A 14610-nucleotide genomic window follows, 5' to 3' on the forward strand; every position below is an offset into this window, starting at 1 on the left:
GGGAAACCAAATCAACAACAAGGAAAATTGTGATTACAGGTTTATGAGAAGAAATAGAACAAGTGTTTAATTAGGAAGCAGCTAGAGTACAGCCTATCATTCTTAAAACATCTGACATACAAGATGTTGCCCCTGCTTTTAATGATTTGATCATGCACAAAATCCAAATACAAAGGGTTCTGAGGGGAAAGCCATGCCAGTTATATTAACACAAACATGTCTTGCCCTGATTAGATGTACTTATTCAAAGGGTTATGCAAAATCTATAGACCACTGAAATCCTCACAATAAGGCTTAGAAAACACTCAGGTGATATGCCTGTCCAGTGATTCACTGCTGAGGGTGAATCTCCTCCTGAAAGAAACCAAGAAGGGAGCAGACAAGGCTCCAGGGAGAGCAGGGATCCCAAGGAGACAACACCTGTGGATGGAAGCAGCAACCACAAACAACAGTTACCATTTCCAGTTCTCCTCCTTTCCTCTTTTAATACTGTAATAACCAGGCTGATAGGAAAGCAAGAAATGTTTTTCACTCTTAGGAAAGAGCAGGCTGATAATCTGCCATATTTTATCACAGAAGTCATTAAAAAAAACACCTCTGTTCAGTATGTGCAGGTTACTGAAAACTTCATGGTGATTACTGGTCCTTTTTGCTTCTCCTGTATAAAAAGCAGCTCTCCACTCTAAGCACAGGGTCACCATGAAATGCACAATCTCTCACCTGCCTGAAGTTCTGCAAGTAATACAAAAAGAACCTCACTGAGCTGATTTCAGTGGCATGAATAAATACATACTGATTTCTGGGAACAGGCTGCTAGTGAGAACAGAGCACCAGGGATCTCTTTTCTCCTCATTTAACATAATGTCTCCATGCAGGTTTCGTGGACCTGGTGCTCCCTATTTCCATTCTGCAGAGGTGCTTGTTAGTAAGAGTCTTGGAGGGTGAAGAAGCTGCAGTTATAAATGACATATTTAGTTGTGCAATGGCAGAGCCAAGGAAGAGGGAGTCATAGGGTTGCCAAAAGTGCACGAATATCATGCAGATCAGAAGGTAGTAAATGTGGAAACAAGTGTTGTTGCCATTTTGTTTCAGCCTGGCAAGGTTTTTGCAGGCATTGGCTTTAGAGATAAAAAGTTCAGCTTATGTGCTTGTCTGAAAAACTGTCTTAAAGTGTATTAGGAAGAAATTCTTCACTGTGAGGGTGGTGAGACCCTGGCCCAGGTTGCCCAGGGAAGCTGTGGCTGCACCATCCCTGGCAGTGTTGAAGGGCAGGTTGGATGGGGCTTGGAGCAACCTGGGCTGGTGGGAGGTGTCCCTGCCCATGCAGGGGGTTGGAACTGGATGAGCTTTAAGGTCCCTTCCAACCCAAACCATTCTGTGATTCTATGAACAAACACAAGTATTTGTGAATTCAGTCTGTAAATTAGGCTTGTTTGGATAATACAATTTGCCCCTAAACTTTCTTTAGAATTCATGACTATGAAGTCAGAGTTTCACAGTGGTGTTTATCACGTGGTTAACACAGGTGCCACAAGGAGCAAAAGTTTTCTTCTGTATCTTCACATTCATACTACCAAAAAAATTCCCTGTACAGCATTTCTTTCATCAGTTGGTACTGAGTGAAAGACATGGCCAGGCTAGCTAAGATGTGCTTCTGCAGGCACTATTTGTGCAATTTCTTTGCCATAACTCTTTACTCATGGACTTACACTGCCAGATGCTGGGCACAAAAGCACTGCACAGTTCTGGGGATGAAGTTCTCTGTGCCTCTTTGTTGGGCCTGTGATAACTTTGCCCAGCTCTGCAGCTGTAGAGCAAAGCAGAGCAGCACAGTAAATATTCATTCTTCCCAAGCACTCAGACAGTGCTGGTTCTCAGGCTTGATTCTTCCAAGCCAGTAAATGCAAACAACTGTAATAATCCTGTGTCTGAAACAGCAGCATGGACAAAACACCTCTGAATAAAATTAAGATTCTTGCCACGTGGCTACTGACTCCTTTAAGGAGAAAAGCATTATGACTTAAAAATAGTTCTCACAATGCAGTATGCCAAATTACCTAGATATTAACTGTACAGGTTTTTAAAGTGCCTTGGCAACAAGCCAGTGATGAAAAGTGAGTCCCTCTAAGCCTGGGTGTGATCAAAATGGCAACATTTCTACAACCTCTTTTGGCATCTTTGCACAACTGCTTAGGTATCCAAGGGGGGGAAAGCAAAAGCCTGCAGACACTGCCTCCATGTGCTGTAACAAGTGACTATTCAGAATAACTCATAGCAGTGTCCATCATATATAACCAGTAGATTATTTGTAACAGATTCCTCTAACCTCTGCAGTAACTCAAGTCTTCTACACATCAGTGAAAATGACTAGGAAAGAGATTTCAAGAATAGCCCATTTTAGAAGAGTTTTTATTGTCCTAGCTGCATACAGCATCAAATATTTCAGCACAGTTAATTAATGCAGTTAAGCCAGCTCTGTTTTTCACCTAACCAGTGAGCCAGAACATAACTGGTACTTTCTTCTTTAAGTCACAAACATTCATATACTAAGAACCAAGCTCCCTCTCTTCTCTGCTTTCTTAAGAATCTTGAAAGATAAAACAGCAGGAAATCAGGTAAGCAGTTATTTTAAATACAGAAAAATAATTTCTGTCTCCCCTACAAATGCTTGAGGTCTTCCAAAGTAGCTTTTATTTGTCTCTGTGGTTTCTGGAAAGAAGCAGCCAGCTGCTGTCTTTGGCAGAACAACTATTCAGCCAAGAGAGCCTTTCTTCAACCAAAGGCAGTGGCTGTTAATTATCACCCTTTCTATCTGCACAGGGGCTTGACAGTGCCTCTAAGCAGGCTGGGAGAAAACTAAAGAGCTCATATCAAGTTCCCATTTTAAAAGTAACACAAGAGTAATTGAAAATCAAAACACTGCTCACTATCCATAGAGACTCTTAGAGATGCATTTGTATGGAGCCACATCACCCCCAGCTAAATAAGGCTTTTAAGCCACCAACTTACAGTGCCTCTCCTGGCATTTTCTGTGCTTTTACCTGCTTGTGTTCTGAAAGAAACCAATGATGTCTTGCAGTTGCATGCTGCCCTGAAAGACATCTGGGGCCAGCAAAAGGAGATGCCACAGGGAGGCGTCACTCTGCACTTGGGAGACGAGTCTCAGAAACGAGACCATTTCCTTGACAAACGCCGCCCGGTACCGCGGGTTGTGTTGCACCTTGACAAAGAAATATGCAAGAAATCACTTAAGAACAAGAACCCTCATTGCCAGTGGGTCTTTTTGTGTTTTTTTCAACTTGCACTGCACTTGTTTCACAGCTCTACAGACACATTCAAAGCACCTTAGCTACAGGGAATAACTGAGAGTGACTGTTCTTTACCTTCACATCCCAGATTGCACAATAAACTTTGTTTAGACAAGTCCTACAATTGACAATATCCTAAACAGTCCAAAGACTAGGAATACAAGAAAAATTAGTACCAATCCTCACCCTGGCAAAAAAAAAAAAAAAAAAAAAAAAAAGGCATTCCCTTTAAAGGATATATTTGCTTTAACTATATAGCTTTCCCAAAGCACTGCTTCAATCATGAATTGTTTGATGAGATGCAGGAGTTATTGGATGAAGCTCTACAACTGAGGTAATACAGGATTCAATTTATTGCCACCCCTAGCCTTAAATATTCTTATTCACACCACATTCTCACACTATTCTATCTACCTGTTGCTGCAGCAGGGCAAATAAAGAAGATAAACAAGATGTGGACATGGTGAGAACTCTTAGTGGCCACTGGCTGATGGCTGGATGTCCTTGCCTTTCCAAGCTGAGGTCTTTGGGCTAATGCCATCCACAAGAATTAGCTCAACTTCACCATGTGCACTTTGGTAGAGAGATGGGCAACACCTTCAGTCTTCCAAACACTGCCATAACACCTGTGAATTAGCACAGCTACTAGCTAGAGATGTTAGGAAAGGTCCTAGGCACCCACCTCAGAGAACTGACTTCTGAACTCTTGGGTTAATGACTCTAAGAGTGATGACTGGGTAAAGCAGAACCTCTGGTGGATATTGGCTGCCATCTTCTCTTCAGTGAGACCAGGACGTGCTATGTATTGTGACAAGACCTCACACAGAAGGACTTTGAGATTTGCTGCAGTTGAATACTGGGTCTGGTTCTAAAGGCAAGAACACAACATTAAAGGGAGCTTTAAAGCAATGCTACATTGGTGATGGCTTTAAACATGGTGATGAGACTTTTTAAAAGGTAGTAGTGACATATGAACAGCACTGTTATTACAAACCCTTGCACACATATGGGTACCCTAACAGGTGAAGAGTGTCACCAAAATCCCACAAATTCCTCATGTAGAGAAAGAGAAATGTGTGTTTGTAGGCCTTAAAACAAAGATAGTAATGACACTGGTGTCCATGACATGATACCAAAGTTTTTCCTATTCGTAGTCAATTATCTACAGGATAAACACATGAATTTGTGCCTCTGGTGCCACCACAGTATTGTGGGCAAAGAACAAATTCCATGGCAAAACCTGCCACAACACACCTATAATTTCATGTGAAAGAAAACACACTCTCAACACCTTAATTCACACAAGTTTTGAGCAAAATGGCTCGATGTGTTGTGTGTGGTCACATTTGGTAATTCATGGTATCCTGTTCCAGGGTGTCTGGTTTCTGCTTAGAGGGTAATGAATTTAGCCACAGAGATTAAAAGACCACTCACAATAACCATTTTCCTCTTCCCAAAATGAAGCACATCCACATGATCCTTTTTTTGTTCCAAAAGGAGGAAAAGCTGTATGTGGGTCCCTTGAGCTTCTGACTCTTTAAAGAGGATCATACATAAATGCTCACACTCAGGTATTACACAAATAGAGACTTACCTTCCCAAAATCAAGGACTTGGCTGAAGGTGTTGATGCTGGAAGTCAAGTTGGATGGTGATGAAATATTCTGAAGGGCTTTTTCTTCATGAGGTAACAATTCCCTAAGAACTGCAATAATAGTTTGAAATACTGTTTTACTTCATGTCTTTTAACCTCTTTGCTACATCAAATCATGACACGGGGTTGCCAACTACAGCTTTGGCCTGGCCTTCATTATTAATCTGTTTCCAAAGGTACATCCAATGGCATCCTGTCATTACTTCAGTTTTTCCCTGATGTAATTCCACCCTGGATTACACTATTTCCTTTTGTAACTTTTTTTTAAATTCCATGCATTTAACCATGGTGTTGCAGTTATTTTCTCCAGTCCTGCAGCTCCCCCATGCAGGAAAAGATCTTGGTGGGAAGCCCACATCAACGCAAGCTGATAACCCTGTGAGGGAGAACTCTCCGGGTGTCTTTGGCACCAGTGGGTGGTACTCAACACTCAAAACCAGCTCAGAGACAGATCTGCTGCCAGCTCTTCATGGTGACACACTGCCAGGTCCCCAGCTGATGCACACCAAAGCCAGCACTCGAACCCAGCTGCACCCTCAAAACAACACAGCTTGCTGAAACCAAAGCAGCCATGCCCCTTGACACCAGCAGAAGCTACAGCCCAGGACTTGTGTTTTGTTTTTTTAACCAGATCTGTAACTGGGTTCCACCAATATGAGTTGCTAGTTCCCATAGCTGCTCATGAGTTTATTTTCTCTCCCCACAGCTCTGCCATCAGTCCCTTCTGCCTCCTGCCTGGTTCTGCCCGTGCACCAAAGGGTGCTTTGGCAGGAATGCTGATGGGAAGAGTGGATGGCTGGGGCAGAATAGTCACAGAATGCAAATCTGTAACCATTCCTTTGATCACAAGCTCCCTGAAGAAAGGGCTATCCATCCTGATGGCTTGCAGATAATGCCAGTCATTACCATCAATAAATAAGAACTGTAATGATTCTATGAAAAATTCAAGTCTGAAAGGTCCTTCAGGAAAGAGAATCACATCAGAGGCAAATATCACCAACAATAAATATCCACTGGGGTACAGAAGAAGACTTATTTGCTGCATAACTGTAAGAAATACATTTGAAAAAAAAAATCATAAGCTGTTTATGGAAAATTTGTGGGCAGTAAAAGGGCAATATTCCATAAATAGCCAAGTCTTTAATTTATGTCTGAACAGTCTGTGATCTCACATTGCTCCTGTGAAGCACAATTTACTCCTGGTTTCTTGGCCAAATTCCAGAACAGTTTTCTCCAGTTACTTGTTATTATTCCCAAGAATTTACACTAATGTCATGGCCATGTGCCTCTATAGAATATATAAATCATTTTAGCAGTGCTCTAAGAATCACATCTCTGTCCAGACAGCCTCAAAAGATCAGCTTTTAAAAAGAGCAGAACTTTGCACAGCACTAAATAACCTACCCAGTGAAGCATTCCTGCTTTTAGGAACCTCTGCACTCCATGATGATGCTCGGTTGTCCCTCACCAAACTGGATGAGTTCCTCAGCTTACTGGGGGAAGACAAAAGAAAACAGAGAGAGAGGGAAAGAAAACAGAGAGAGAGGGAAAGAAAACAGAGAGAGAGGGAAAGAAAACAGAGAGAGAGGGAAAGAAAACAGAGAGAGAGGGAAAGAAAACAGAGAGAGAGGGAAAGAAAACAGAGAGAGAGGGAAAGAAAACAGAGAGAGAGGGAAAGAAAACAGAGAGAGAGGGAAAGAAAACAGAGAAAAAATGAAAAAGAAAAAATAAAGAAAAAAAAGAAGAAAGGAAGGGGAAAAAAGACACTTGTAACAATTCAGTCTTTTTATTATTAACTTAGATTTAAATATTGCATGAATCAGAATGAATCTATAACTGCATTTCACAGCAAGTGTGTTGAAATCTGGGTTGTGCAAAAGTCTGGTTCCTTCTAGAGGCCTGGCATGTGTTTTGGGGAAGCACAGTGCAGGGCTCTCAGGCACGAAGCAGATGGAGGGGAGCACAGTCACACCTCCTCTGCAGGCACACCAAGCACAGGGAAGGTTTGACACATGTATTTGGTCATTCTTAAACAAATTCCCACTTCTGGAAAGAAGGCCTCATTGCATCCAATCCTTTTGATAGGATTTTTGATCCTCATCCTCCAAATACACCAAGACAAGCTTAGCAGAAGGTACAGTGCAGAACTTCATGGCACTGTTAATGACACACAGTCTGAGCAGAGGAACAGCTCTAAGCTCTGACAGCAGCCTGCATGCCCCTGCCTAGAAGCCTGTCAAGACATTAGGACCTCAGCTCATCCTTAGCAAACATCCCACTACAGTGGAAGAGTGGAAGATGTTAGTGCTGAGATCAGTTTTTGTACTTAATTCCCTTTTATTATGGGCAATCTCAAGCAACCATGTCTTGCACACCTTGGTGAGTGTCTCTAAGGAACAAAATTAAAGGAACATTTTCTTTGCTGGCCACTGGTAAGACAGTTCTAGGGCAAGTTATAAAACAATTTAATAAGAGCTTCCATTAATTGCACAACAGGAGGGGGGAAAAAAACCCAACAATCAGGATAAGCTGAATATTACAAACTCTAGAATACTCCACAGTAATATATCCAGACAGTGAAGGGTCACAGCTCAGATATTTTGCCTTTGTGACAAATTCACCCCTGGTGATTCTGCTCCTGAGCCAGAGCTGCATCTATTCATGTTGGCTTCTGGAGCTTTCGTTACCCAGTCAATCTTCTGCTGAGGTTTTATATTCTGCTGCATCCTGCTGATTTTGCTGTGGCTACTTAATAGTTGGTGTTTTTTCTTGTAGAATACAATGTATTTCTAAGGCTGACACTGACCACACAAGGCCAGGTGTGTCCACAGAGTTGTGTAGTACTCCACACAGTTAACTTTTAGCTTCAACAGTGGTCAAGATGCTTTTTGATCAAGTCACTCATGTGGCCAAATCCTTTGATTTTCAGTTGGCAGGAAAAAAAATAGTTATTTCCTAAAGAGCTGTACAGAAGCCAAAAACAGCAAACAAGGAAGATTTGCAGCCCTTGATACCCATGGAAAACCTCCAGCTTTGCTGCCAGAAGTCCCCATTTCTTCAATAACCCAGATTAACCATTGTTTAACATGCCCAGAGGAAAACAATGACACTGAGAAAATAAGTGAAGCATCCAGTCTGTGCAGCTCTGCCCTCTTCTGCTGCATGACACTAAGTTTGACTAGAATTCACCTTGTACAACCTCAGGCATCCACATATTTATTCATTCAGACTCCTCCTAACCAGTGGAGAGATCCTGACCATTGACTTGCCCCAGGAAATGCCAGTCCCTCTGCACTAAGGAGGACTCTTAAGGAGCCACCCATCCCAGTATCTCCCATTATGCCTGGTGGGTTCTCTGATGGAAGGCATGAGGCCCACCTTAGCTCTTCAGACTCTCAAGCTCTGGCCAAGGGGGGTTTTGAGGCTCTGACACAGCCACTGAGAAGGAGCTTCTCATCTGAAAGATGAGCAAACCTGTATTTGAGGTGTGCAGATTTTCAGCTCTCCAAGAACCAGCCAGGCCTCAGAGTAGCATGTTCCCCAGGTGTGTGCCAGAACTGGGCAGACAAGATGTAGAAACAACCCTGGCTGGCATGTCTCAAAGCAAATGCTACTTGGCTTCAACTGGAACATGAATGAAATTGAAATGCCACCACCAAACATTTCAATTTCAACAAACTGACATCCCAACAAAACATGCCCAGCCAGCTCCACACTGCAAATCTACAGGCTTTTGTAGGCAAAAATTGTTTCTTCATTTTCATCTGTTTCCCAGTATGTTTGGTGACTTGCAGAGAGGACACCCATTCTGGCTGGCATCTGGAGAATCTACTGAACGAACAATCACTCCAGAACAAATGTACCTCAAACTAGAGCTGTTGGGGAACATCTGCACTTCCAAAGCACCCTGAACTGATTGCCACAGGGGCAGATCAGCACACTGGGCTGCCCTTGGTGCAAGTTCACTGACACCCTGCAAGACGTGACCCACAACCATGCAAATATAGTTTCTTTGCTCTGATTTGGGTGAGCAGAAGTTATTTTTCTCAGGTGGTAAAATTCTCTTTGACTATCAAGCCTGGATCATTTAGACATTACTGATAACTGTCCCTAATAGGAACATCTTTCAAGTGTCCCATGTTACAGCCCATATTCTCATTTCTAAGTGTTCACATATCTGAGACTGTATCTGTTATAACAGATATCTGAGATCTATCTGTTGTGAACACACACACATGCACAGCTGCTCCCTCCACCTCAGAGCAAGTTTTCCTTTACAGCTTGTAACACCCAGATATATTCAGATTCCCTTACAGTCTGAGGGATGAGATGTCATTAAGTCTTGGCAGCAGATCTTCTGGTACATATGGTGTGCCTTTACATCTGGCATCTGAATCACACAGCACAGTTTGCAGGAATGGGAAGAAGCCTGCACTGGGAAGGTTTCGAGGGGCAAGATAACCTGGAGGAAGAAGAAAGAAAATGGCATTATTATGTGGACATGCATGGTTTTTTGTCATGTTTTTCTATCTGTACATGCTATTTTCTCTTGCCAAACCATAGGTTTGATTCTCAGTTTCACTCTGCCCTAGCAGTACTTTCTTCCAAATCCCACTAGAAGCCTCTCCTCAACACTGACAAAGCCATGGAAGTTTATTAAGCAGGAAAAAGGTCAAGCTGTTTAAGGCACCTGTTGGTTCTAAAGCAACTGCAGATTTCCCCCCTCTGCTCCAAAATGCAAGAAACAGGCACGAAATTACAAAAGCACCCTAGATTTATGATTTCCTGCCTATAAAAAATACAATTAAATGAGATATATTGGCCAGAGTAATCTGAAGCACCCATAAGAGCATATTCTCCAAGGCTTGGTTAGATCAGTTTCTATGCAAAGCCAAAAGTTTCCATTTCAAACCAGGTTGTTAACAGGGCTCTGTCTCAGTTTTTACCACGGAAAGAAGCAGCAGACCCAGGACCAGACAAACCCCTTTGCTTTTTGTGCAAGCCCGCCCAGAGTAGAGAGAGGAGCAATCTGTCACCACCCCCCCTGTGCCTCCCACCATTTCAGACCAGTTTCCACACCATCTGCTTGGTGGCCTGTGATACTGGCAGCCAGCAGTGAGGGGTGAGATCTATGCTCCTGTCTCCCCTTTTTGCAAACACAGACTGGACCTGAGCAATGAGACTTCAGGATTTTATTGCCACTTGTCCCTTGCTGCTCACTGCCCTGCTTTCCACCCACTGACAAATGCTCCAATACATCTCAGAACTCTCTTGCTGGATCAAAGCAACATATTATTTAAAATAATCATTTGGAAAATTACCTGGCAAAGGACATTGCTCTTCTTTCTACTATGGAAAGGAGCCAGATATGCAACAAACCCACAGGCAGGCTTGTGGTAATTGATTACTTTGCTCTTTGGTCTCCAAAGACAACGTGTGACTCTTGCCCAGGCACAGCTTTATTTCTAAGCCTTCCAACAAGGACACCCAACTACATTTATACTACATTCATTAATTATAGCACTGGTCAAACCCAGGCATTTCCAAAGGGAATGGCAGTGCTAGGTGGAGTACACAACTGTCAGTCTCCTTGAAGAAGACTGGGTTTTCCTAACCTTTCCTCAGCACAGTTGGTCTCAGCCCATGAGTGTGCACTGCATTTTGGGTCAAAATGCCAAAGCTCATGGCTTAGCATGGGAGTTCCCACTGCTTCAGGCCAGACAGCAACTGGCACAGAGGACTGCTGAGACCTGCAGGGTCAAAGGCACCTATTTGGAGTGTTGTGGTTCTCTTGTATGCCTCAGGAGAGAACTGCCCTAGCAAATAAAAGCAGGTGTCCTGCCAGAGGAGAAGGCTAGAGCTCTACCTGCTGTGGGAAGCTCCCCCAACACTCACTGGATCTCCAGGCCACCAGCAGGAACACAGCAGGCTGAGCCAGCTTCCAGTAATCACAGAGCACCAAATAAAAATCCCTCTTGTCCCTACAGGCAGTCCTTCTGGTGTTAGGGCCAAAGGACCAAAAAGGCCACTCTTAGTGTTTTGAAGTGTAATTAAGTCTGCTGCCCACAAAGGAAACTTTAGAGTAGGGAACTCTAATCTGGATATATCTGTGTGTGAATAATTCCTGCCTTGCCTGGGACATTTAGAGATCACCAGTGACAACCCTGCAAAATGGTGCTTTGCACACACTGGCATTCTTCTCTCATCTTCTTTCTGATCTCCTGCACTCTCATTGCTATGCAGGAAACTGAGTCACACCTCAGTCCAAAAATGCACACCTCACTTTATCAGTGTCTCTACCAAAATGCAGCCTCAAGGACCAGGGAAGCCATGAGGTCCAGAATGCAGAGCATAACCACAATGAAGTGAAACAAGTAGGAGCTAGGAAGGAAACAGCTACTCCCTCCAGAGCCATTCACATCTACCAGTGACAACCAGGCTCAGGAACAAAGCTCACATCTCTTAGGAAACCTGGAGCAGCTAAGTCTGTGCAACTCCTTTTGCACAAGGAATAGGGAACCCAAGGATAGGCCTGGGCACTTGGGGAAGCACCTTTCTACTTTGTAGAGATGCAAGATGTTCGCAGAGAATTATGCAAGAGAACCTGCTGAATGCAGAGCAGGAGAAAACACTTTCTTGACATGTAAGTAGCAATAACAAATTTTAAAATTGGACTTGAAGGTGATACACTTAGTTCAAAGTGAAAATTAAACCATCAGTTGCTGTATCACAAGTGAGGTGCACAATGTAAGAACAAGGTGATGGTATCAGCTCTTTCTTTCCTTTTGAAATAGCAGCCTGAAAAACAGAGAGACAGGAATTCATGACCTGAAGTTTTCTTCTACTCATGGTGGTGCCTCTGAAGACAACACTGCCACAATGCAACAGAGATATGCAGTGAGGTTCAGATGCTGAGCAGTTTGCTGGCACCTGGTCACAACCATGGAGCCTGATCCATTGCTGAGACACTGCAGGCACAAACTGGTGTCATTCCACCATGTCCTTGTCACAAAAGCAGTGGAGATGCTGCAGAGGACTTTTCTGAAAGAGGCCTGGGCTTCAACAGCAATTAGAGAGTTAAGGAAATTTTTCAATAAAGACCTTGACCCAGAAACATCTGGGCCAAATTCCCATTTGCTGTAAGTGAGACTTATGCTGGTTCTTGACCCTGAGTATCGAGCACAACCATGCTCTGTGTCAAGCACACAAATAACACCCAGGCTTACCCACCAAGATGAAATGAATTGTCACATTGGCTCTGCTGCCTACATTGAGGATATCTCCAGCAGTTCCACAGTAAGTTAAAGATCTGGTTCAGATGCAGTCACCACTTCCACAGACACCGAGTGCTGGGAGGTGAATCCCAGCCTTGCTTTCCCACATGGGAAGTTGATGGTGCTGAAGGAGCCACACCCTGCATGCTGCCTTCTTTATGCAACTGGCCCCACTGAGCCAAGGGTGGCCAGCCTGCTGTGACAGGTCTGTCCTTCAGGAGCCAGAGGCCAACAGCTCTATTTAACAGAAGGAGAGCAGCTTCTGCCTGTGCTGCCCCTGGCCAGCATGCCTGAAGTCACAGCAGAGCCAGAGCACAAGGCATCACACCAGGAAGCATGGCTGGTTTGAGAGTCTAAGCCCCAGAATAACACAGTGTAGCCTCAGAGTTTGTTCTTGTAACTCCCAGTCACCCTGCAAAGCAAGGAATTTACTGGTGGGAAGGTGAGTCAAGAGATTAATGAGCTCCTTGCTCCATCCTCCTGCCCTCCATCTGCTTGCTTGTGGTAAGGAGATGTGACTCCACGGAGCCTCATGGGCTGCTCTGCCCACACATCACACAATCACAGAATCTTAGGGGTTGGAAGGGACCTGGAAAGATCATCTAGTCCAACCCCCCTGCCAGAGCAGGATCATCCAGAGCACATCCCACAGGAACTTGCCCAGGCAGGTTTTGAATGTCTCAAGTGAAAAAGACTCCACGACCTCTCTGGGCAGCCTGTCCCAGGGCTCTGTCACCCTCACAGGAAAGAAGCTTTTTCTGATATTTACGTGGAGCCTCCTTGTGTTCCAGTTTGTACCCGTTGCCCCTTGTCTTATCACTGGACATCACTGAAAAAAGCCTGGTTCATATAAATAAATTACCTGTGTCAGCCTGTGCACCAGTGCAAGGACAACCAAAAAGGAAGCTGGCTCCTGACTCCCATCGATGGCTCAGGAGATGTTTGTAACTACCTCTCTATCCCTTGGCTGAGATTTATCCAGCACATCACTAGTGTGCTGGATAACTAACTGTAGACTGACTACTTTAGTACCCAACATCAGCACCAGCTATGAAACATCCATGATGGGAAGTTGTAACCACTCTGCAGATTGTACAGGATGGTGCTTGGATGGGGACAGTTTTGAAGTCTGAAATATAACAACACCATTAGTGTCTCCTGCAGTATTAGTATGGTTGGGAACCCCTTCAGCCTTCCACATGCTGCAGGATCCCTCCAAAGTCTATGGTAATGCCATATCAAGCAATATGGATTTCCCAAGCCCTTTGGTCCCCCTCTTAATGACACCATGTCACACAATACAGCAGATCCACAACACATGACATCATTCACTGCTGTTAGCATTAAACATCTTCGTTTCCTAAATTTCGTGGCAGGGAGGTTGGAACTTGATGATCTTTAAGTTCCTTCCAACCTTAATGGTTCTGTGATTCTATAAACCACCTTTGGAGGGTCTCACTACACTGCTCATGAGCCAAGAGGAAGAGATCACTGCACCCACTGCTACCCCATGGCTGAGCTGAGAGGTCACCCAAGCAAATCTCTTGTCAAATTGACTTGCCTGCAACTGAAATCTGAGCCCAGATCTGTACCCTATTAGTAAAGACTGACTTCTGGGTTTGCCAGCAGCAGAATTCCAAGAGCAGAGGCTTATGCTCTCCTCTCTCACCAAGGTCACCATTGAAAGAAAGGCACCAAATCTGAAGACAAGATGGGCATCCCAAAGGACAGAAAAGGCCAAGGACTCAGTGCTGCCCAGGCTGGCTGGCTCTCCCTGCTCACTAGCATGTAGCTAGGCCACCCACACCTCCAAAGCAGCAAGGCATGCACAGCAGTGATAACATATAATAAATACCTGCAGGCCACTGGAAATTCTGGCAGTTCCACATCTGCTTTCATACAGAATAAAATGAAGAAAACTAATCTCTCTTACTTCCCTGCATGTTGTGAATTCCAACATATTTCCCTTCAACAGGAGCAAAACATTTTGTTTTCTTCAGGTCAAGGTGCTTGGTATAACAATGATGAAAAAATGTCAGGATAGTAATAAATGTCACACAAGAAAGATCCAAATTATTATTTCACTGCAATCTATATGATTAATTGAAGCTGACTGAAATGTTTAAAGCTAAATGGACCATGTTCTACATTGCCACACTGATTTTGCTGCTTGCATGGCACAGAGGCTTCAGGCATTTGCATGAGCTGAGCCCAACCATGCACTTGAAGGAAGTGGGTGTTTCAGAGGAGCACAGGCACAGCCATCAAAGCTCCTGAGCTCACTCCCTTCAGCCCGAGGCAGGGGGAGTGCTGCTTGCCCCAAAGAGGGCAAGAGCTGGCAGGACAGCAGCCTGTATTGTCCACACCAGAGCAAT

General features: G+C 44.0%; 1 protein-coding gene across 1 annotated transcript in view; it reads right to left on the reverse strand.

The window, feature by feature from the left end:
- Positions 1 to 14610, reverse strand: part of ABCA12 (ATP binding cassette subfamily A member 12) — a 113862-nt gene that overhangs the window by 58889 nt on the left and 40363 nt on the right. The window contains 5 exon segments of the mRNA XM_051624176.1: positions 3042 to 3220; positions 3991 to 4176; positions 4903 to 5012; positions 6366 to 6454; positions 9276 to 9423. Coding sequence (XP_051480136.1) covers positions 3042 to 3220; positions 3991 to 4176; positions 4903 to 5012; positions 6366 to 6454; positions 9276 to 9423 — 712 coding nt within the window.

The sequence above is a fragment of the Apus apus genome, chromosome 6 (genome assembly GCF_020740795.1).
Source record: "Apus apus isolate bApuApu2 chromosome 6, bApuApu2.pri.cur, whole genome shotgun sequence".
Taxonomy (NCBI): Eukaryota; Metazoa; Chordata; class Aves; order Apodiformes; family Apodidae; genus Apus; species Apus apus.